Consider the following 17,250-nt stretch of genomic DNA (forward strand, 5'->3'; position numbering starts at 1 on the left):
CGTACACGTAGAGATTAATATTCAGCTATGCGGTGAACATATAGCATGAAACTTCTAATCTAGACAGCAATGGGACTGGGTAGCATACATCTGAGAGTACTGAAGGTACTTAGGCAGTGCTGTTTTTGTAGGACAAAAGGTACTGGTACTCATACAAGGCTACCTTAGGGGCAGGGTCATTCTCTATGGCTCTGCCTCTAAAGTAGCCACACCCCTACATCGGCCACACCCTTTTTACCAGCCATGGTAAATATTACACCAGGCTCTAGAATACCAATTTATTTATTTTATTTATTTGTTGCATTTGTACCCCACATTTTCCCACCTATTTGCAGGCTCAATGTGGCTTACATAGTACCATCAAAGGCGTTTGCCCAGTCGGTGGATAACAAATACAAAGTTGTATAGTGATCGTATGAGGTATAAGTGGAGGGTCGGAACGGATACAATACATCTCTTACAGGGAAAACATAAAAAACAGGATTTTCTACACACAAAATACATAATCAGCAGAATGCTGCACTCCAGTCACATATAGACAGAACATGGATACAGCCTCACCAAATACAAAACAAGTGACACAAATTTTGTGCTACTGTCGCAATTATGGATACATAGTTCAATGCATCGCATCACATATCAGAAAGAACAGGGCAGGCATAAAAGGGAAGCCATAGAACTGAAATGACTATGTATAAATTCAGAGTAACACAATACAAAATACAATCTCTCCCTTTCTCTCTCCTTCCACCCCTGGATCCAACATCTCTTTCCCCTTCCCCTCAAGTCTACCATCTTTGACACCCTCCCCTCCTTTGCCCAGTCTATCACCTCTGCCTCCTCCCTCTCTGCACCTTTCACTCCACCATCTATGCCCCTCTCTCCCCCATGGCCCACCATCTCTCTCCCCCATGGCCCACCATAGTATCTGAGGATCTGAAGGTGACGAAACAGTGTGACAAAGCGGTGGCCGTAGCTAGAAGGTTGCTAGGCTGTATAGAGAGAGGTGTGACCAGCAGAAGAAAAGAGGTTTTAATGCCCCTGTATAAGTCGTTGGTGAGGCCCCCCCTTGAGTATTGTGTTCAGTTTTGGAGGCCATATCTTGCTAAGGATGTAAAAAGAATTGAAGCGGTGCAAAGAAAAGCTATGAGAATGGTATGGGATTTGCGTTACAAGACGTATGAGGAGAGACTTGCTGACCTGAACATGTATACCCTGGAGGAAAGGAGAAACAGGGGTGATATGATAGAAGTTCAAATATTTGAAAGGTATTAATCCGCAAAAGAACCTTTTCCAGAGATGGGAAGGCGGTAGAACTAGAGGACATGAAATGAGATTGAAGGGGGGCAGACTCAAGAAAAATGTCAGGAAGTACTTTTTCACGGAGAGAGCAGTGGATACTTGGAATGCCCTCCCGCGGGAAGTGGTGGAGATGAAAACGGTAACAGAATTCAAACTTGCGTGGGATAAACATAAAGGAATCCTGTTCAGAAGGAATGGATCCTCAGAAGCTTAGCAGAGATTGGGTGGCAGAACCGGTGGTGGGAGGCGGGGCTAGTGGTTGGGAGGCAGAGCTAGTGCTGGGCAGACTTCTATGGTCTGTGCCCTGAAAATGGCAGATACAAATCAAGGTAAGGTATACACATAAAGTAGCACTTATGAGTTTATCTTGTGGGCAGACTGGATGGACTGTACAGGTCTTTCTCTGCCGTCATCTACTATGTTAATATGTTCTCATGCCACAAATTCATTCACAATCTTGTATATTTGTGCTTTTGCATGCTCGCATGTACACAGTATACCCTAGTACCCTTACATGCTGGTAGTCAGTGATGGCAGTGGGGTGAGAGACTCTGCTACTTAACCATGGACTATCCAGGGGGACTCTTACCTGCTCTGGATTTTCAACCTACCCTTTGACATCCTGCCCTTCCTTTAATTTCTTTGTGCCTCCTCCTCCCTCAATTACCTGCAGCTTTGACCACTGGATCCTGCCCACACAGCGGGCAGCATTTCTCCAGGCCTGCTTGGCACCAAAGATAAGTTCATTCTCTCGCAGCTGGTAGGTTCCAGTGGCTTGGATCTCCTGCTCCACCTCTTTCAGGCGCTCTAGATGAGCTTGGGACTCATACCTGTGGGAAGGAGAATGTGTTCATCTATTAACACACATAATACCAAAATGCAACACTGACCTCCCACTTCCGAGAACAAGTCCACAGGAGCCAAGACAGTATCAAAATACATCACCCACCTCCCATTCCTAGATCCACTGCACTACTTATCATTTGCATCCAACACTGTACAAAAGCACGAAAAAAAAAATCAGTCATTGCTCCACAAGGTTACAATCTAGTTGAGGTAAACATACATGACAAACAAGAGAGTCTAGGCAGTGGTTTTCACTAATTTTTAAGCTGAGGCCACCCTGGATCCAAATGAGCTGAAGAAGAGTCACAAAATATTTTCTCAAGCAGGGACATCCATCCCTACTGGCCTGCCTCCAAACATTTCATTGGGGGTATCCTCAAGAAAGTGAGCATTTCCAAATGCATTTTCTTCATCTACTGAGAACCACCTTGTCCTTCAAGCATACTGCTCTTCCCCCCTTTCTCTTTGTGAGCTTGGGTAGACAGGCAAATAGCAGAAGAAAAAAAAACAAAACAAAAAGAGGATGGGAGCCATCTCAGAGGTCTCCAGGGGCTGCCACAGGACCCCAGGCATTGCTTTGAAGTGCTGGTCTAGGGCCTAGAAGACCATATTGAACATATTTAAGTTTCAGCCACATTGAGCCTGCAAAGAGGTGGGAAAATGTGGGATACAAATGCAGCAAATAAATAAATAAATATTCTATACCACAGACTGCTCAAAACACAGCAGCCAGGCTCTTATTTGGAAAATCGCGATTCGACAGCACCAAACCACTACGAGAAAAACTGCACTGGGCTCCCAATCAAAGAATGCATTACTTTCAAAATCTGCACCCAGGTCCATAAGATTATCTATGGCGAAGCCCCGGGTTATATGTCTGGCCTTATAGACCTACCAAAAAGAAACACAATTGGATCATCACAATCATACCTAAATCTTCACCACCCCAGGTGCAAAGGACTCAAGGATAAATCAATCCATGGATCCAGCTTCTCCTATATAAGCACGCAACTATGGAACGCATTACCAAAAGCCATAAAGACAACGCACGACCACCTCAACTTACAGAAATCAATAAAGACCGATCTGTTCGAGAAGGCCTATCTTACTGATCCAACTTAAGTGCCTGGACTCAGCAACACAACGAAACCAACAAACATTATATAACTCTTCTTCTGTCGATTCTATTACGTGTCTGTAACACATACATCTCATTCTCTACCACATCACTCTGTATTTGTTTTATCACCGCAGGCAGCTTATGCCTCACAGTAATATGTAAGCCACATTGAGCCTGCAAATAGGTGGGAAAATGTGGGGTAAAAATGCAACAAATAAATAAATATTCATCAAAAACTAGCCCTTTAACAGTCACGCATGTAAGCATTAGTATTCTATAAGTAATGCGTTCAACTGGCGCTTAACTTTAAGTGACCTGTTCTAGAATGAGGGAAATACAGATTCTTTTCTTGAGTGTTTCTAAAAGTCACATGTCTTGGGGTTGGGGCCTTGGTCTTTCTAGACTATGGATAAATAAATGCTCTTTTAGAGTCTGCCTTGTCTTGTTTGAAACTTGTCAAATGTCATCTTTTTGGGAGTAATATTCAGCTTGCCATGGTGCTCATGCCACAGGCTGAACTAACCCCTGATGCTCAATGCCAGGTGTAAATATCAGCAGAGAGTACAGAAGTATGCCTGTAGATTAGCAGATTTCATAATCATTAAGCAAATTTTGCGACTGTCTGAGGTCCACCCAGATTGCACCCCTGCAAACACCTAAAGTACAAGCATACGTGTTCTTGCCACTATGCCTACTTTTATGCCTGCTATAATTATATAAAAATCATTATAGTTGCATATATTGCCACTTTATAAAATTAACTCCAAAGAATGTATGTGGGGGGGGGGGGGGGGGGGGGAAGTGGGATTTGAACCCTGATTTGCAATCTGCTTCTCTATCAAAGGATCTCTAATGGAGGGAAATGGATCGTACAGTCTAATAGTTAGAGAGGGTATATGCTCTAACTACTGCCAAACAAAGAGCAATGATCAAGAAAAAACCTGGCACAGTAGGTCCAGAAAAAAAACACAAGACCAGTATAACACACAATGATTTCTGCAATGGACATTAACCTGACACAGACATGTTTCAGCAATTGACTTCATCAGGGGCATGGTATCTACTATGGAACAAACCAAGTCTGCAGTCCTAGTGACTGCTGATTAAGTTGATGAAGATTTATATTCTTCTGACAGGTTCAGACTTTGTATTAACATTTTCCTCCAGACTGAGGTCTAATTTCCAACACTTTCAAGCTTGTTTTGTTGCAAAACAGATGATCACACCCCTGATGCAGGCAACTGCTGAAACCTGGCCGTGTCGGGTTAGAACTCATTCAATAAATCTTTGTGTGCCATACTGGTTTCACTTTGTTTTTAACTTCTTCGGCTGTTTCTCTTCTAGACATACTGCACCAGTTTTCGTGTTGATCACTGCTCTTTATCTGCTTTTATTTTCTTTATTTCTCTAGTAGGCTACTCCCCAGTTTGGAGAAGGAGATCTTTGCAGCTTGTTTCAGAGGGGTTCTCACTCTCCATGCTCATCATACCGTTTAATAGAATTGTAGTACTGGTTAATGAAGTCATGAGCCCGTGGCAAAAGCTCTTCCTTTGTCTGTGGTACCTCCGAGGGTTTACGTGTTATTTGACTTGGAAACATGACGGAGCCCAGGCATCTCTTCTCATTGCAGGCAAGCTCCTGAACAGGACAAGCAAACAGAACGGACAAACAGAGTTACCTAAGGCACTTGTTCCCAGTGTCGTCTAGAAATCTTGCCTATTAAGTACTCATTAAAGCAATCTTTGCTCTGGAACTGGATTATAGATTTGTTTGTTTTCTTCTTTTCCAAATCCAAGCTCAAGAAAGTTACAGTTAGTGAATACAAGGGCAGATTTGCATACATTTGGTCCAATGTCTGCAAATCTATCTATCTCCTGCATATTCAGTAAATATATACTATATGGGTATCTCAATTTCAATATAGTAATACATTATTATATGCATACATCACAAATAACTATAATCACAAGATATAACTGCAACTGGCTTAAGTGTAAATCCACATATGCTTCATCCTTCTCCTTTATAAGCTCACATTTATGGAATTCTTTACCAAAAACTATAGGTTATCAATAGAAATCAAACAAAATAAAACATGGAAAAGAAAATAAGATGATACCTATTTTATTGGACATAACTTAATACATTTCTTGATTAGCTTTCGAAGGTTGCCCTTCTTCGTCAGATCGGAAATAAGCAAATGTGGAAGATGACAGAATATATAAGTGAAACATCCAAGCATTTCACTGACAGTCTAACAGGGTGGGGGTGGGTAGGAGGTATGCATGGGAACATCAAAGCATTTCATTGATAGTCTAACAGGATGGGTGTGGGTAGGTGAGGGAAGAGGGAGATAAACAGAGAAATACAACTTTATGGTTTATAATGGGCTAGAAAACCCAGATCTTTGTTAAGTCCTGTCTGTTGGGTGTCAAAATATTCAATCCACTATTTCTGGGATAAGCAGTATAAAAATGTTTGTGCTTTTTTGGGGATCTTGCCAGGTATTTGTGACCTGGATTGGCCACCGTTAGAAACAGGATGCTGGGCTTGATAGACCTTTGGTCTGTCCCAGTATGGCAACACTTATGTAGCTTACACTTCCACAGGAATCCCACAGAAACTGCTTCCGTCCCCAAGAGAACGTCACAGAACTGCTTCCATTCCCACGGGAACCCCACAGCCCCAGAAGGGATTTCCACAGATTCTGAGGAGTGTGGTAGCCGTGTTAGTCCACTCTTAAGGTTATCAATAGAAATCAAACAAAATAAAACATGGAAAAGAAAATAAGATGATACCTTTTTTATTGGACATAACTTAATACATTTCTTGATTAGCTTTCGAAGGTTGCCCTTCTTCATCAGATCGGAAATAAGCAAATGTGGTAGCAGATAGTATATATAACTGAAGCATCCAAGCCTTTCATTGACAGTCTAACAGGGTGGGTGAGAGGTATGCATGGGGACATCAAAGCATTCAATTGATAGTCTAACAGGATGGGTGTTGGTAGGTGAGAGGAGGGTAATAAACAGAGAAATAAACAGAGAAACACAGCTTTATGGTTTATAATGGGTTAGAAAACCCAGATCCTTATTAAGTCCTGTTTGTTGGGTGTCAAAATATTCAATCATTCTTATTTCAAAGGTCTTATGTTCCTGTATTGTTTTAAAATTACCTTTCAGTATTCTTACTGTGTTTTATTTTGTTTGATTTCTATTGATAACCTTTAAGAGTGGACTAACACGGCTACCACACCTCTCTACCAAAAACTATAAAAATCATCCACAACCATCTGAGCTTCAGGAAATCTCTTAAGACTATATTATTCAGAAAAGCCTTCTCCAAGGACTGAACATATGTCTCCACTGCCTGATACACTTCAATCTACTGACAACATTGAACATACCATCCCTCCCCCCTTCTCCCCTGGTTCCCCTGTTCTTTTCATTCCTTCCCCTTCCTCCCTATTATTTCAATTGTAGATTTAGTATTGTATTAGATTAATTTACTGCATTGGCGTTCGCCTCTGCGGTACGATGTAAGCCACATTGAGCCTGATACAGTTGGGAAAATGTGGGGTATAAATGAGATAATAAATAAATAACCTTTATTAATAATAATAATAATATCAAATTGTCACATTCACTCATCCCTATCTATTTAAAATCATTCACTTCGTATTTCCAAATTTAACACAGTACAACAATACACTTGGCTTGGGTACTATACACCACTCACTCACATCGAAAGGACATGCATATGTGTAGTACAATTTACAAAATTTCTTCCACTTTGATACCCTGACTTTGATCACATAAATAGTCCTTATATTAACGTCCCAAGTATTTGATGAAAATACAATGGATACCCAGTTCCACTAATAAGTGACAATATGTTGTTTTCAAAATTGTATTCCACTATTTATGATGTATTTCCACTGTCTACTGTTTATACTGTGTTCTTTGTCAAAATTCAATAGGTGTTAAATTTGGAAATATGAATAATTTTAACCCTTTAGTATCCAATGTTCCCATCAATCTGTTCCCATATGGCTTATTACGGGAACATTGGACACTAAAATTAAATAGGGATGAATGAAAAGCAAATGTGACAATTTGGTATTATATTTTTAAAGATCATTATTAATAAAAGTTATATTTTGTAATTATGAAGTCTGCATATTCATTAGAGATATGTTGAAAACCAGACTGTCTGCATTTCTGGTCACTGCAACTCAAAAAAGATATAGTAGAATTAGAAAAGGTACAGAAGGATGACGAAAATGATAAAGGGGATGCAACAACTTCCCTATGAGGAAAGAAAGGCTAAGACGGCCAGGGCTCTTCAGCTTGGAGAAGAGACGGCTGAGGGGAGATATGATAGAGGTCTAGAAAATAATGAGTGGAATCAAACGGGTATATGTGAATCGCTTGTTTACTCTTTCCAAGGACTAGGGGGCATGCAATGACGCTACAAAGTAGTAAATTTAAAACAAATTGGAGAAAATGTTTCTTCACTCTACGTGTAATTAAACTCTGGAATTCGTTGCCAGAGAATGTAGTCAAAGCAGTCAGCTTAATGAGGTTTAAAAAAGGTTTGGATGGCTTCCTAAAGGAAAAGTCCATAGATCATTATTAAGATGGACTTGGGGAAAATTCACTGTTTATTTCTAGGATAAGCAGCATAAAGTGTATTATACTGTTTCTAGGATCTTGCCAGGTACTTGTAACCTGGATCGGCCATGTTGGAAACAGGATGCTGGGCATGAAGGACCTTCGGTCTGTCCCAATATGGCAACACTTATGTACTTATGCCAGGTTTGGTAACAACTATACAACAGACGGTGTCTGATGTAAAGTTTTCCACGCTAAGAACTCCAGCAACAGAAATATTTCCTCATTTAGAGCTCTAGGTATATATAAGCAGACACCGGGTGAATTTTCAGTAGGGGGTCAAATCAGCAGTGTACATCTCAGACTAAACAAACTCTGCCAGTTTTCAAATACAGGACGCACATTGAACAATGACACAAAATACCTGTATTAGCAGGTAACTTACAAAGCAAATATTGTTTTAAAATCGAAGTTTACAGGCCTGCTATTGAAAATGGTTTAACTGAGCTGGAGAAGTACATAAGTATTGCCACACTGGGACAGACCAAAGGTCCATCAAGCCCAGCATCCTGTTTCCAACAGTGGCCAATCCAGGTCACAAATACCTGGCAAGATCCCCAAAAAGTTCAATACATTTTCTGATCCTTATCCCAGAAATAAGCAGTGGATTTTCCCCGAGTAATTTTAATAATGGTCTGTGGACTTTTCCTTTAGGAAGCCAATAGCAAACCTTTTTTAAACCCTGCTAAGCTTTACCACATTCTCCTGCCTGGTTAAATTGTGCTGCTTGGCCTGAACCCAGAGGTTCGGCGTCACTTACCCAGATAGTGCCATTGATTATCAGGGCAGAGTGCTATGGCACTCTCTAGATAGTGCTAAGGCAGTCCAGGGGTGAGTCGGAGCTTTCTCCGAGGACAAGCAGGCTGCTTGTTCTCACGACTGGGTGACGTCCGCGGCAGCCCCCACCAACCGGAAGAAGCTTCGCGGGCGGTCCGCACGCAGGGCACGCCCACCGCGCATGCGCGACCGTTCCCGCCAGTCTTTTTTTTCCGCGCTGGAGAGAGTCGTGCGTCGCCACTCTCTCTTAGTCAGCCCCGGAAAACCGTCGCGTTGTTCGCGAATTTGTTATTTTTTGTTTCTGGTTACCGCGCGTTCCAGACCTTTTCTTTTCTTTAAAAAAAAAAAAGAGAGAGAGAACGCGCTTATATTTTTCCCTCGTTTTCTAGCGGGGGCGTCGCGTTGCGGCCTTGTGGCCGCGCGGTCGATTTATTTTTCGAGGTGTGATTTACTGCCACCATCGACGACTTTAACTTCACCGACGCGATTTTTCCGTCGATGTCCTCGAAGGTCCCGAGTGGATTTAAGAAGTGTGGTCGGTGCGGCCGGCCTATCTCGCAGACCGACACCCACGCTTGGTGCCTCCAGTGCCTCAGGCCGGAGCACAATATCAAGTCGTGTTCTTTGTGTCTTGGTCTCCGGAAACGGACTCAGGTTGCGAGGCAAGTTCTTCGGGACCGTCTTTTTGGAACTTGCGCCGGCCCCTCGACGTCGACCTCGACGGCATCGGTATCGACGGCCGGTTCTTCGGTACCGGTATCGATGTCCGCGAAATCGGCACCGATGGCATCGACCCCAGGAGTACAGATCCCGTCAGCCCGCCGGTCCTCCAGTGACGGTAGGGGTGAGAGGCCGCGTGGGCAATCGGCCCCGGTCACTCCCTCTGCCCATGGCCCTCGGGACCGAACCCTGTCTGACCCGGCCCCTCGAGACCGAGGGGGATCGACCTCCTCCTCCTCTGTTCCACCTGGCGCCGATGATGGGCACCGCAAAAAGCAGAAAAAGCACCGTCATCGGTCCCCATCGGTGCGCCCGACCCTCGGTGCCGGAGAGGAGTCGACGCCGAAGCGTCCACGTCGAGAGGAGAGGTCCCCCTCGGTAGTGGAGGTACCGACACGTCAGGGTCCCAGCACTTCGGTGCAGTCTTGGACCCGAGCAGCTTCCTGCACCGACGCCTCTACCGGCCCCCCCGTCTTTTCCGACAGCGGGCCTGGACGAGTGTCTCTGAGCCATCCTTCCAGGGATCCTGGAAGGGCTGATGCGCCAGGCTGTGCCGGCGCCGGGGGTGCTTGCGCCCTCGGCGCTGTTGACTGTGGTGCCGGCGAGCTCTAGCCCGGTGCCGAGGCCTTCGACACCGCCGCTGCTTGCGGTGCCGGTCTCGACCGCCACGCAGGTGGAGTCCCCGTCGACGTCGATGGAGGGAGCTTCGTCCCCGCTGGCTCGGGAGTCCACCGCTCGACGACACCGAGGCCTCGGTGCCTCGACGTCGAGCCGGGCCCGGTTAAGGACTCAGCTACATGAGCTTATGTCCGATACTGAGGAAGAGGCCTCGTGGGGGGAAGAGGAGGACCCCAGATATTTCTCCTCAGAGGAGTCTGTGAGCCTCCCCTCTGACCCCACGCCTTCACCGGAGAGGAAGCTCTCGCCTCCTGAGAGCCTCTCCTTTGCCTCCTTTGTTAGGGATATGTCTATATGTATTCCCTTCCCCGTGGTCTCTGTGGACGAGCCGAGGGCTGAGATGCTCGAGGTCCTCGACTATCCATCACCACCTAGAGAGTCCTCCACGGTGCCGTTGCACAATGTCCTCAAAGAGACACTGCTTCGGAACTGGATGAGACCATTATCTAATCCCACCATTCCCAAGAAAGCAGAGTCCCAGTACAGAATCCACTCGGACCCAGAGTTAATGCGGCCCCAATTGCCCCATGACTCGGCGGTCGTGGATTCTGCTCTCAAGAGGGCACGGAGTTCGAGGGATACCGCCTCGGCGCCCCCGGGGCGGGAGTCTTGCACTCTGGACTCGTTTGGGAGGAAGGCCTACCAATCTTCCATGCTCGTGACCCGCATCCAATCTTACCAGCTCTACACGAGCATCCACATGCGGAACAGTGAAGCAACTGGCGGACCTGGTTGATAAGCTCCCGCCGGAGCAGTCCAGGCCTTATCAGGAGGTGGTCAGGCAGCTGAAGGCGTGCAGAAAGTTCCTGTCCAGGGGTATCTATGACACCTGTGACGTGGCATCTCGTGCTGCGGCCCAGGGTATAGTGATGCGCAGGCTCTCATGGCTGCGTGCCTCTGACCTGGACAACCGCACCCAGCAGAGACTGGCCGACGTCCCTTGCCGGAGGGATAATATTTTTGGCGAGAAGGTCGAGCAGCTGGTGGACCAACTGCATCAGCGGGAAACCGCCCTCGACAAGCTCTCCCACCGGGCGCCTTCAGCATCCACCTCAGCAGGTGGACGTTTTTCCCGGGCCCGGCAGGCTGCGCCCTATGCTTTTGCCAAGCGTAGGTACACCCAGCCGGCCTGAAGGCCTCGACAGGCACAGGGACAGCCCCAGCGCGCTCGTTCTCGTCAACAGCGTGCGCCTAAGCAGCCTCCTGCGCCTCCACAGCAAAAGCCGGGGACGGGCTTTTGACTGGATCCACGGGAACATAGCCGCCCTCAAAGTGTCCGTGCCGGACGATCTGCCGGTTGGAGGGAGGTTAAAATTTTTTCACCAAAGGTGGCCTCTCATAACCTCCGACCAGTGGGTTCTCCAAATAGTGCGGTGCGGATACGCCCTAAATTTGGCCTCCCTTCCACCAAATTGTCCTCCGGGAGCTCAATCCTTCAGCTCCCATCACAAGCAGGTACTTGCAGAGGAACTCTCCGCCCTTCTCAGCGCCAATGCGGTCGAGCCCGTACCACCCGGGCAGGAAGGGCAGGGATTCTATTCCAGGTACTTCCTTGTGGAAAAGAAAACAGGGGGGATGCGCCCCATCCTAGACCTGAGAGGCCTGAACAAATTCCTGGTCAAAGAAAAGTTCAGGATGCTTTCCTTGGGCACCCTTCTGCCAATGATTCAGAAAAACGATTGGCTATGTTCCCTGGATTTAAAGGACGCATACACTCACATCCCGATACTGCCAGCTCACAGACAGTATCTCAGATTCCGCCTGGGCGCACGGCACTTTCAGTATTGTGTGCTGCCCTTTGGGCTCGCCTCTGCCCCACGGGTGTTTACAAAGTGCCTCGTGGTGGTGGCGGCCTACCTACGCAAGCTGGGAGTGCACGTGTTCCCATATCTCGACGATTGGCTGGTCAAGAACACCTCGGAGGCAGGAGCCCTCTGGTCCATGCAGTGCACTATTCAACTCCTGGAGCTGCTGGGGTTTGTGATAAATTACCCAAAGTCCCATCTCCAGCCAACCCAGTCTCTGGAATTCATAGGAGCTCTGCTGAATACCCAGATGGCTCAGGCCTTCCTTCCCGAAGCGAGGGCCAACAACCTCCTGTCCCTGGCTTTGCAGACCAGAGCGTCTCAGCAGGTCACAGCTCGGCAGATGTTGAGACTTCTGGGTCATATGGCCTCCACAGTCCATGTGACTCCCATGGCTCGTCTTCACATGAGATCTGCTGAATGGACCCTAGCTTCCCAGTGGTTCCAAGCCACCGGGAATCTAGAGGATGTCATCCGCCTCTCCACCAGTTGCCGCACTTCACTGCTCTGGTGGACCATTCGGACCAATTTGACCCTGGGACGTCCATTCCAAATTCCACAGCCCACGAAAGTGCTGACGACGGATGCATCTCGCCTGGGGTGGGGAGCTCATGTCGATGGGCTCCACACCCAGCGTCTGTGGTCCCTCCAGGAAAAGGATCTGCAGATCAACCTCCTGGAGCTCCGAGCGATCTGGAACGCACTGAAGGCTTTCAGAGATCGGCTGTCCTGCCAAATTATCCAAATTCGGACAGACAATCAGGTTGCAATGTATTACACCAACAAGCAGGGGGGCACCGGATCTCGCCCCTTGTGTCAGGAAGCCGTCGGGATGTGGCGTTGGGCTTGCCAGTTCGGCATGCTCCTCCAAGCCACATACCTGGCAGGTGTAAACAACAGTCTGGCCGACAGGCTGAGCAGAGTCATGCAACCGCACGAGTGGTCGGTTCATTCCAGAGTGGTACGCAAGATCTTCCGAGAGTGGGGCACCCCCTCGGTGGACCTTTTCGCCTCTCAGACCAACCACAAGCTGCCTCTGTTCTGTTCCAGACTTCAGGCACACGGCAGGCTAGCGTCGGACGCCTTTCTCCTTCATTGGGGGACCGGCCTCCTGTATGCGTATCATCCCATACCTTTGGTGGGGAAGACCTTACTGAAGCTCAAGCAAGACCATGGCACCATGATTCTGATAGCGCCCTTTTGGCCCCGTCAGATCTGGTTCCCTCTTCTTCTGGAGTTGTCCTCCGAAGAACCGTGGAGATTGAAGTGTTTTCCGATTCTCATTTCGCAGAACGACGGAGCGTTGCTGCACCCCAACCTTCAGTCCCTGGCTCTCACGGCCTGGATGTTGAGGGCGTAGACTTCACTGCGTTGGGTCTGTCTGAGGGTGTCTCCCGTGTCTTGCTTGCCTCTAGGAAGGATTCCACTAAAGAGAGTTACTTTTTCAAGTGGAGGAGGTTTGTCGTTTGGTGTGAGAGCAAGGCCCTAGAACCTCGTTCTTGCCCTGCACAGAACCTGCTTGAATACCTTCTGCACTTATCAGAGTCTGGCCTCAAGACCAACTCAGTAAGGAATCACCTCAGTGCGATTAGTGCTTACCATTATCGTGTGGAAGGTAAAGCCATCTCTGGAGAGCCTTTAGTCGTTCGATTCATAAGAGGCTTGCTTTTGTCAAAGCCCCCTATCAAGCCTCCTACAGTGTCATGGGATCTCAACGTCGTCCTCACCCAGCTGATGAAACCTCCTTTTGAGCCACTGAATACCTGCCATCTGAAGTACTTGACCTGGAAGGTCATTTTCTTGGTGGCAGTTACTTCAGCTCGTAGGGTCAGTGAGCTTCAAGCCTTGGTAGCTCATGCTCCATATACCAAGTTTCATCACAACAGAGTAGTGCTCCGCACCCACCCAAAGTTCCTGCCGAAGGTGGTGTCGGAGTTCCATCTTAACCAGTCAATTGTCTTGCCAACATTCTTCCCCAGGCCTCATACCCGCCCTGCTGAACGTCAGTTGCACACATTGGACTGCAAGAGAGCATTGGCCTTCTACTTGGAGCGGACACAGCCCCACAGACAGTCTGCCCAATTGTTTGTTTCTTTCGACCCTAACAGGCTAGGGGTCGCTGTCGGGAAACGCACCATCTCCAATTGGCTAGCAGATTGCATTTCCTTCACTTACGCCCAGGCTGGGCTGGCTCTTGAGGGTCATGTCACGGCTCATAGTGTTAGAGCCATGGCAGCGTCAGTGGCCCACTTGAAGTCAGCCACTATTGAAGAGATTTGCAAGGCTGCGACGTGGTCATCTGTCCACACATTCACATCACATTACTGCCTCCAGCAGGATACCCGACGCGACAGTCGGTTCGGGCAGTCGGTGCTGCAGAATCTGTTTGGGGTGTAAATCCAACTCCACCCTCCAGGACCCGCTTTTATTCTGGTCAGGCTGCACTCTCAGTTAGTTGTTCTTCGTAGGTCAATTTTCTGTTGTATCCTCGCCGTTGCGAGGTTCAATTGACCTGGGTTCTTGTTTTGAGTGAGCCTGAGAGCTAGGGATACCCCAGTCGTGAGAACAAGCAGCCTGCTTGTCCTCGGAGAAAGTGAATGATACATACCTGTAGCAGGTGTTCTCCGAGGTCAGCAGGCTGATTGTTTTTACCTACCCTCCCTCCTCCCCTTTGGAGTTGCGTTTTCATCATTTTTGCTTGTCATTCAACTGGCGGGAACGGTCACGCACGGGCGGGAAGACAGCCGCGCATGCGCGGTGGGCGTGCCCTGCGTGCGGACCGCCCGCGAAGCTTCTTCCGGTTGGTGGGGGCTGCCGCGGACGTCACCCAGTCGTTAGAACAATCAGCCTGCTGTCCTCGGAGAACACCTGCTACAGGTATGTATCATTCACTGTCCCCAAAGGTATCCAGGCACCAGCCATTATTCAATGCTGGTGTCCCAAAAATTATGTGGGCAAGTAGAACCGCATAAATAGCCATCTCAACTTGCCCGGTAGCTATCTGGGTACCTGATACTGAATATGACCAGTACCTGGAAAACTTCTGGGAGCCAGCAAGTGCCACAGTATTCAGAGCCGGTACCCAGACAGGGATTAGCAATGAATAGTCAGGCATAAATCAGCCCAAGGCACTGACCATCATCGGGTGAATATTTTTTTTTTTTTTGGGGGGGGGGGGGGCACATATCTATTTTCCAACCGTATCTACTGACCTTGGAATGTCTTTTTTATGCCGCCAAATGTATACAGATGCTTTCTGATGGCTAAAAATCCACTGACTTGGATACGGTTGATTTATTTATTTACCGCCTTTTTGAAGGAATTCACTCAAGGCGGTGTACAATAAGAATAAATCAAACATGAGCAATAGGCAATTAGAGCAGTAAAAATATTCAAACAACAATACAAAGTATGGCTTGGTATACTACTTGCAATGACAACACAATATGTACTAGAACATTATAATTGGTAGTGAAGGGTAAGGCAAAGTTGTAACATACAGTATAGATGAGTAGGAAAGTAGGAAGAATTAGAAAGTAAGGTGATTGATTTGAAGAAAGTTGCACGTGAGGTCTGAGAGATGGTTAAATATTATCTCAGCTTAGCTAGGAGTGGATAAACATGTCCTGCTTCAGTATGTGCAGCCCGAATCAATCCTTGTATGTGTGAGTGAGACTAACAAGTTAGTTACTTCTTCCATTAAAGGCTTGGTTGAAGAGCTTAGGATTTAGGTAGGTTCCTTCTATTTTTCTCTGTATAAGAGTTTTTTGCGTTGGTTCGTTTTTTTCCCCTCTTCATAGATCATTGAGACCGATGACAGTATCTCGCTCCATATACAGTTGAGCTGCACCTGTTGTGGGTGCTGGCATTCATTATTGAATTGGCTTACTAGGAAGCTTTGAGATCTCCTTTATTTAAAAACATTTATAAGTTTAGAGAGACTTGAGATAATCTGTTCAGTATTCAAGCTGGTATTTGATTTTTAGCATTGCTGATTCAAATACATACAGAAAAAAGGTTTGCAATACACATAAAAATGTTGCCAGACTCTGTTTCAGCGATAAACGCCTGCGTCAAGAGTCACAAGATCTAACCGTGTCTGACTTGTATATAATATTATCAATGAATCAACACATGTTGAGCAAAAAGGCAGAATAATCTGCCACCAAGGGGTCCTTTTACTAAGCCGCGGTAAAAAGTGGCCTGTAGCAGTGTATGCGTGGGTTTTGGGTGCGTACAGAATTGTTTTTTCAGTACGCCTGTAAAAAAGCCCTCTTTTTTTTGGACGTGCGGCAAAATCAAAATTGCTGCACGTCCATTTTGGGTCGCTGACCTTACCGCCAGCCATAGACCTAGCGGTAAAGAACTTGTGCGGTAATGACCTACGTGCGTCAGATGCCACGTTCGCTAGAAAGTAACAAATATTTTTCAGACGTGCGTAGCGGCCGCGTGCCAAAAATGAAATTTACCGCAAGAACCACACGGTAGTCGGGTGGTAAGTTCATTTTAGCGCGTATTGGGCACGCGCAGACGCTTACGTGGCTTAATAAAAGGGGCCCCAAGTGATTGCAGATTGTTCTGCCTCTTTGCTCAACACGTTGATTCATTGACAATATTTGCCTATATACAAGTCAGACACAGTCTTGGTAAGATCTTGTAACTCCTGAGGCAGGTATTTATTGCCGAAACACAGATCTGTGTCAAGTCTGGCAACATTTTTATGTGTAGTAGAAACCTTTTTGTGTATGTAGTTGAATCAGGCAATCTATTTTTATATTTTATTGGTTTTAGAAATGTTTTTTTTATCATAATTGGGTTTTGATCCATTAATAAATACCACTTTTATAGATGTTTATTCACCTCTGCAGCTCATTGGAATTTAATTGGTCCTCCCCTGCTCCCTTCCGTGGGCAGGCCAGGGGTGGCTGGACACGTTAACCAGACAAATCAGATCACATAAACCAGTCCTGCCTTTGTCCAGTTTCACTTATCCGGTTAAAGACTGAACATTGGCCTTAACCAGATAAGTGCTGGCCGGCCGCACATATATGGAAATTCAATGCTAGTGCTTGGACATGATCCCCCCATTGAAAACCCAGGCACAAAGTCGGCAGCAGCTAAGAAATCATTGACCGCTGCCGGCTGAATATGTAACTCCAGTAAATATAATAAAATATTGAAAAGTGCATAGTTTCCATCCACATCTGCCCAGGGACTTTTTCCCAGGGCAAGACTCCCCCCCCCCCCCCAACTCCCTTACCTTCTGTGTCTGACTGCTCCTGTGTGCCAGGACTTGGGTGATTGCATTAATGGAATTTCCTGGGTCACC

General features: G+C 46.7%; 1 protein-coding gene across 1 annotated transcript in view; it reads right to left on the bottom strand.

Annotated features, from left to right (window-relative positions):
* The window catches only part of NOS3 (nitric oxide synthase 3), a 235,114-nt gene that overhangs the window by 203,005 nt on the left and 14,859 nt on the right, over positions 1–17,250 (bottom strand). Inside the window, 2 exon segments of the mRNA XM_030195595.1 lie at positions 1,970–2,132; positions 4,758–4,906. Coding sequence (XP_030051455.1) covers positions 1,970–2,132; positions 4,758–4,906 — 312 coding nt within the window.

The sequence above is a fragment of the Microcaecilia unicolor genome, chromosome 1, assembly GCF_901765095.1.
Source record: "Microcaecilia unicolor chromosome 1, aMicUni1.1, whole genome shotgun sequence".
Lineage (NCBI taxonomy): Eukaryota > Metazoa > Chordata > Amphibia > Gymnophiona > Siphonopidae > Microcaecilia > Microcaecilia unicolor.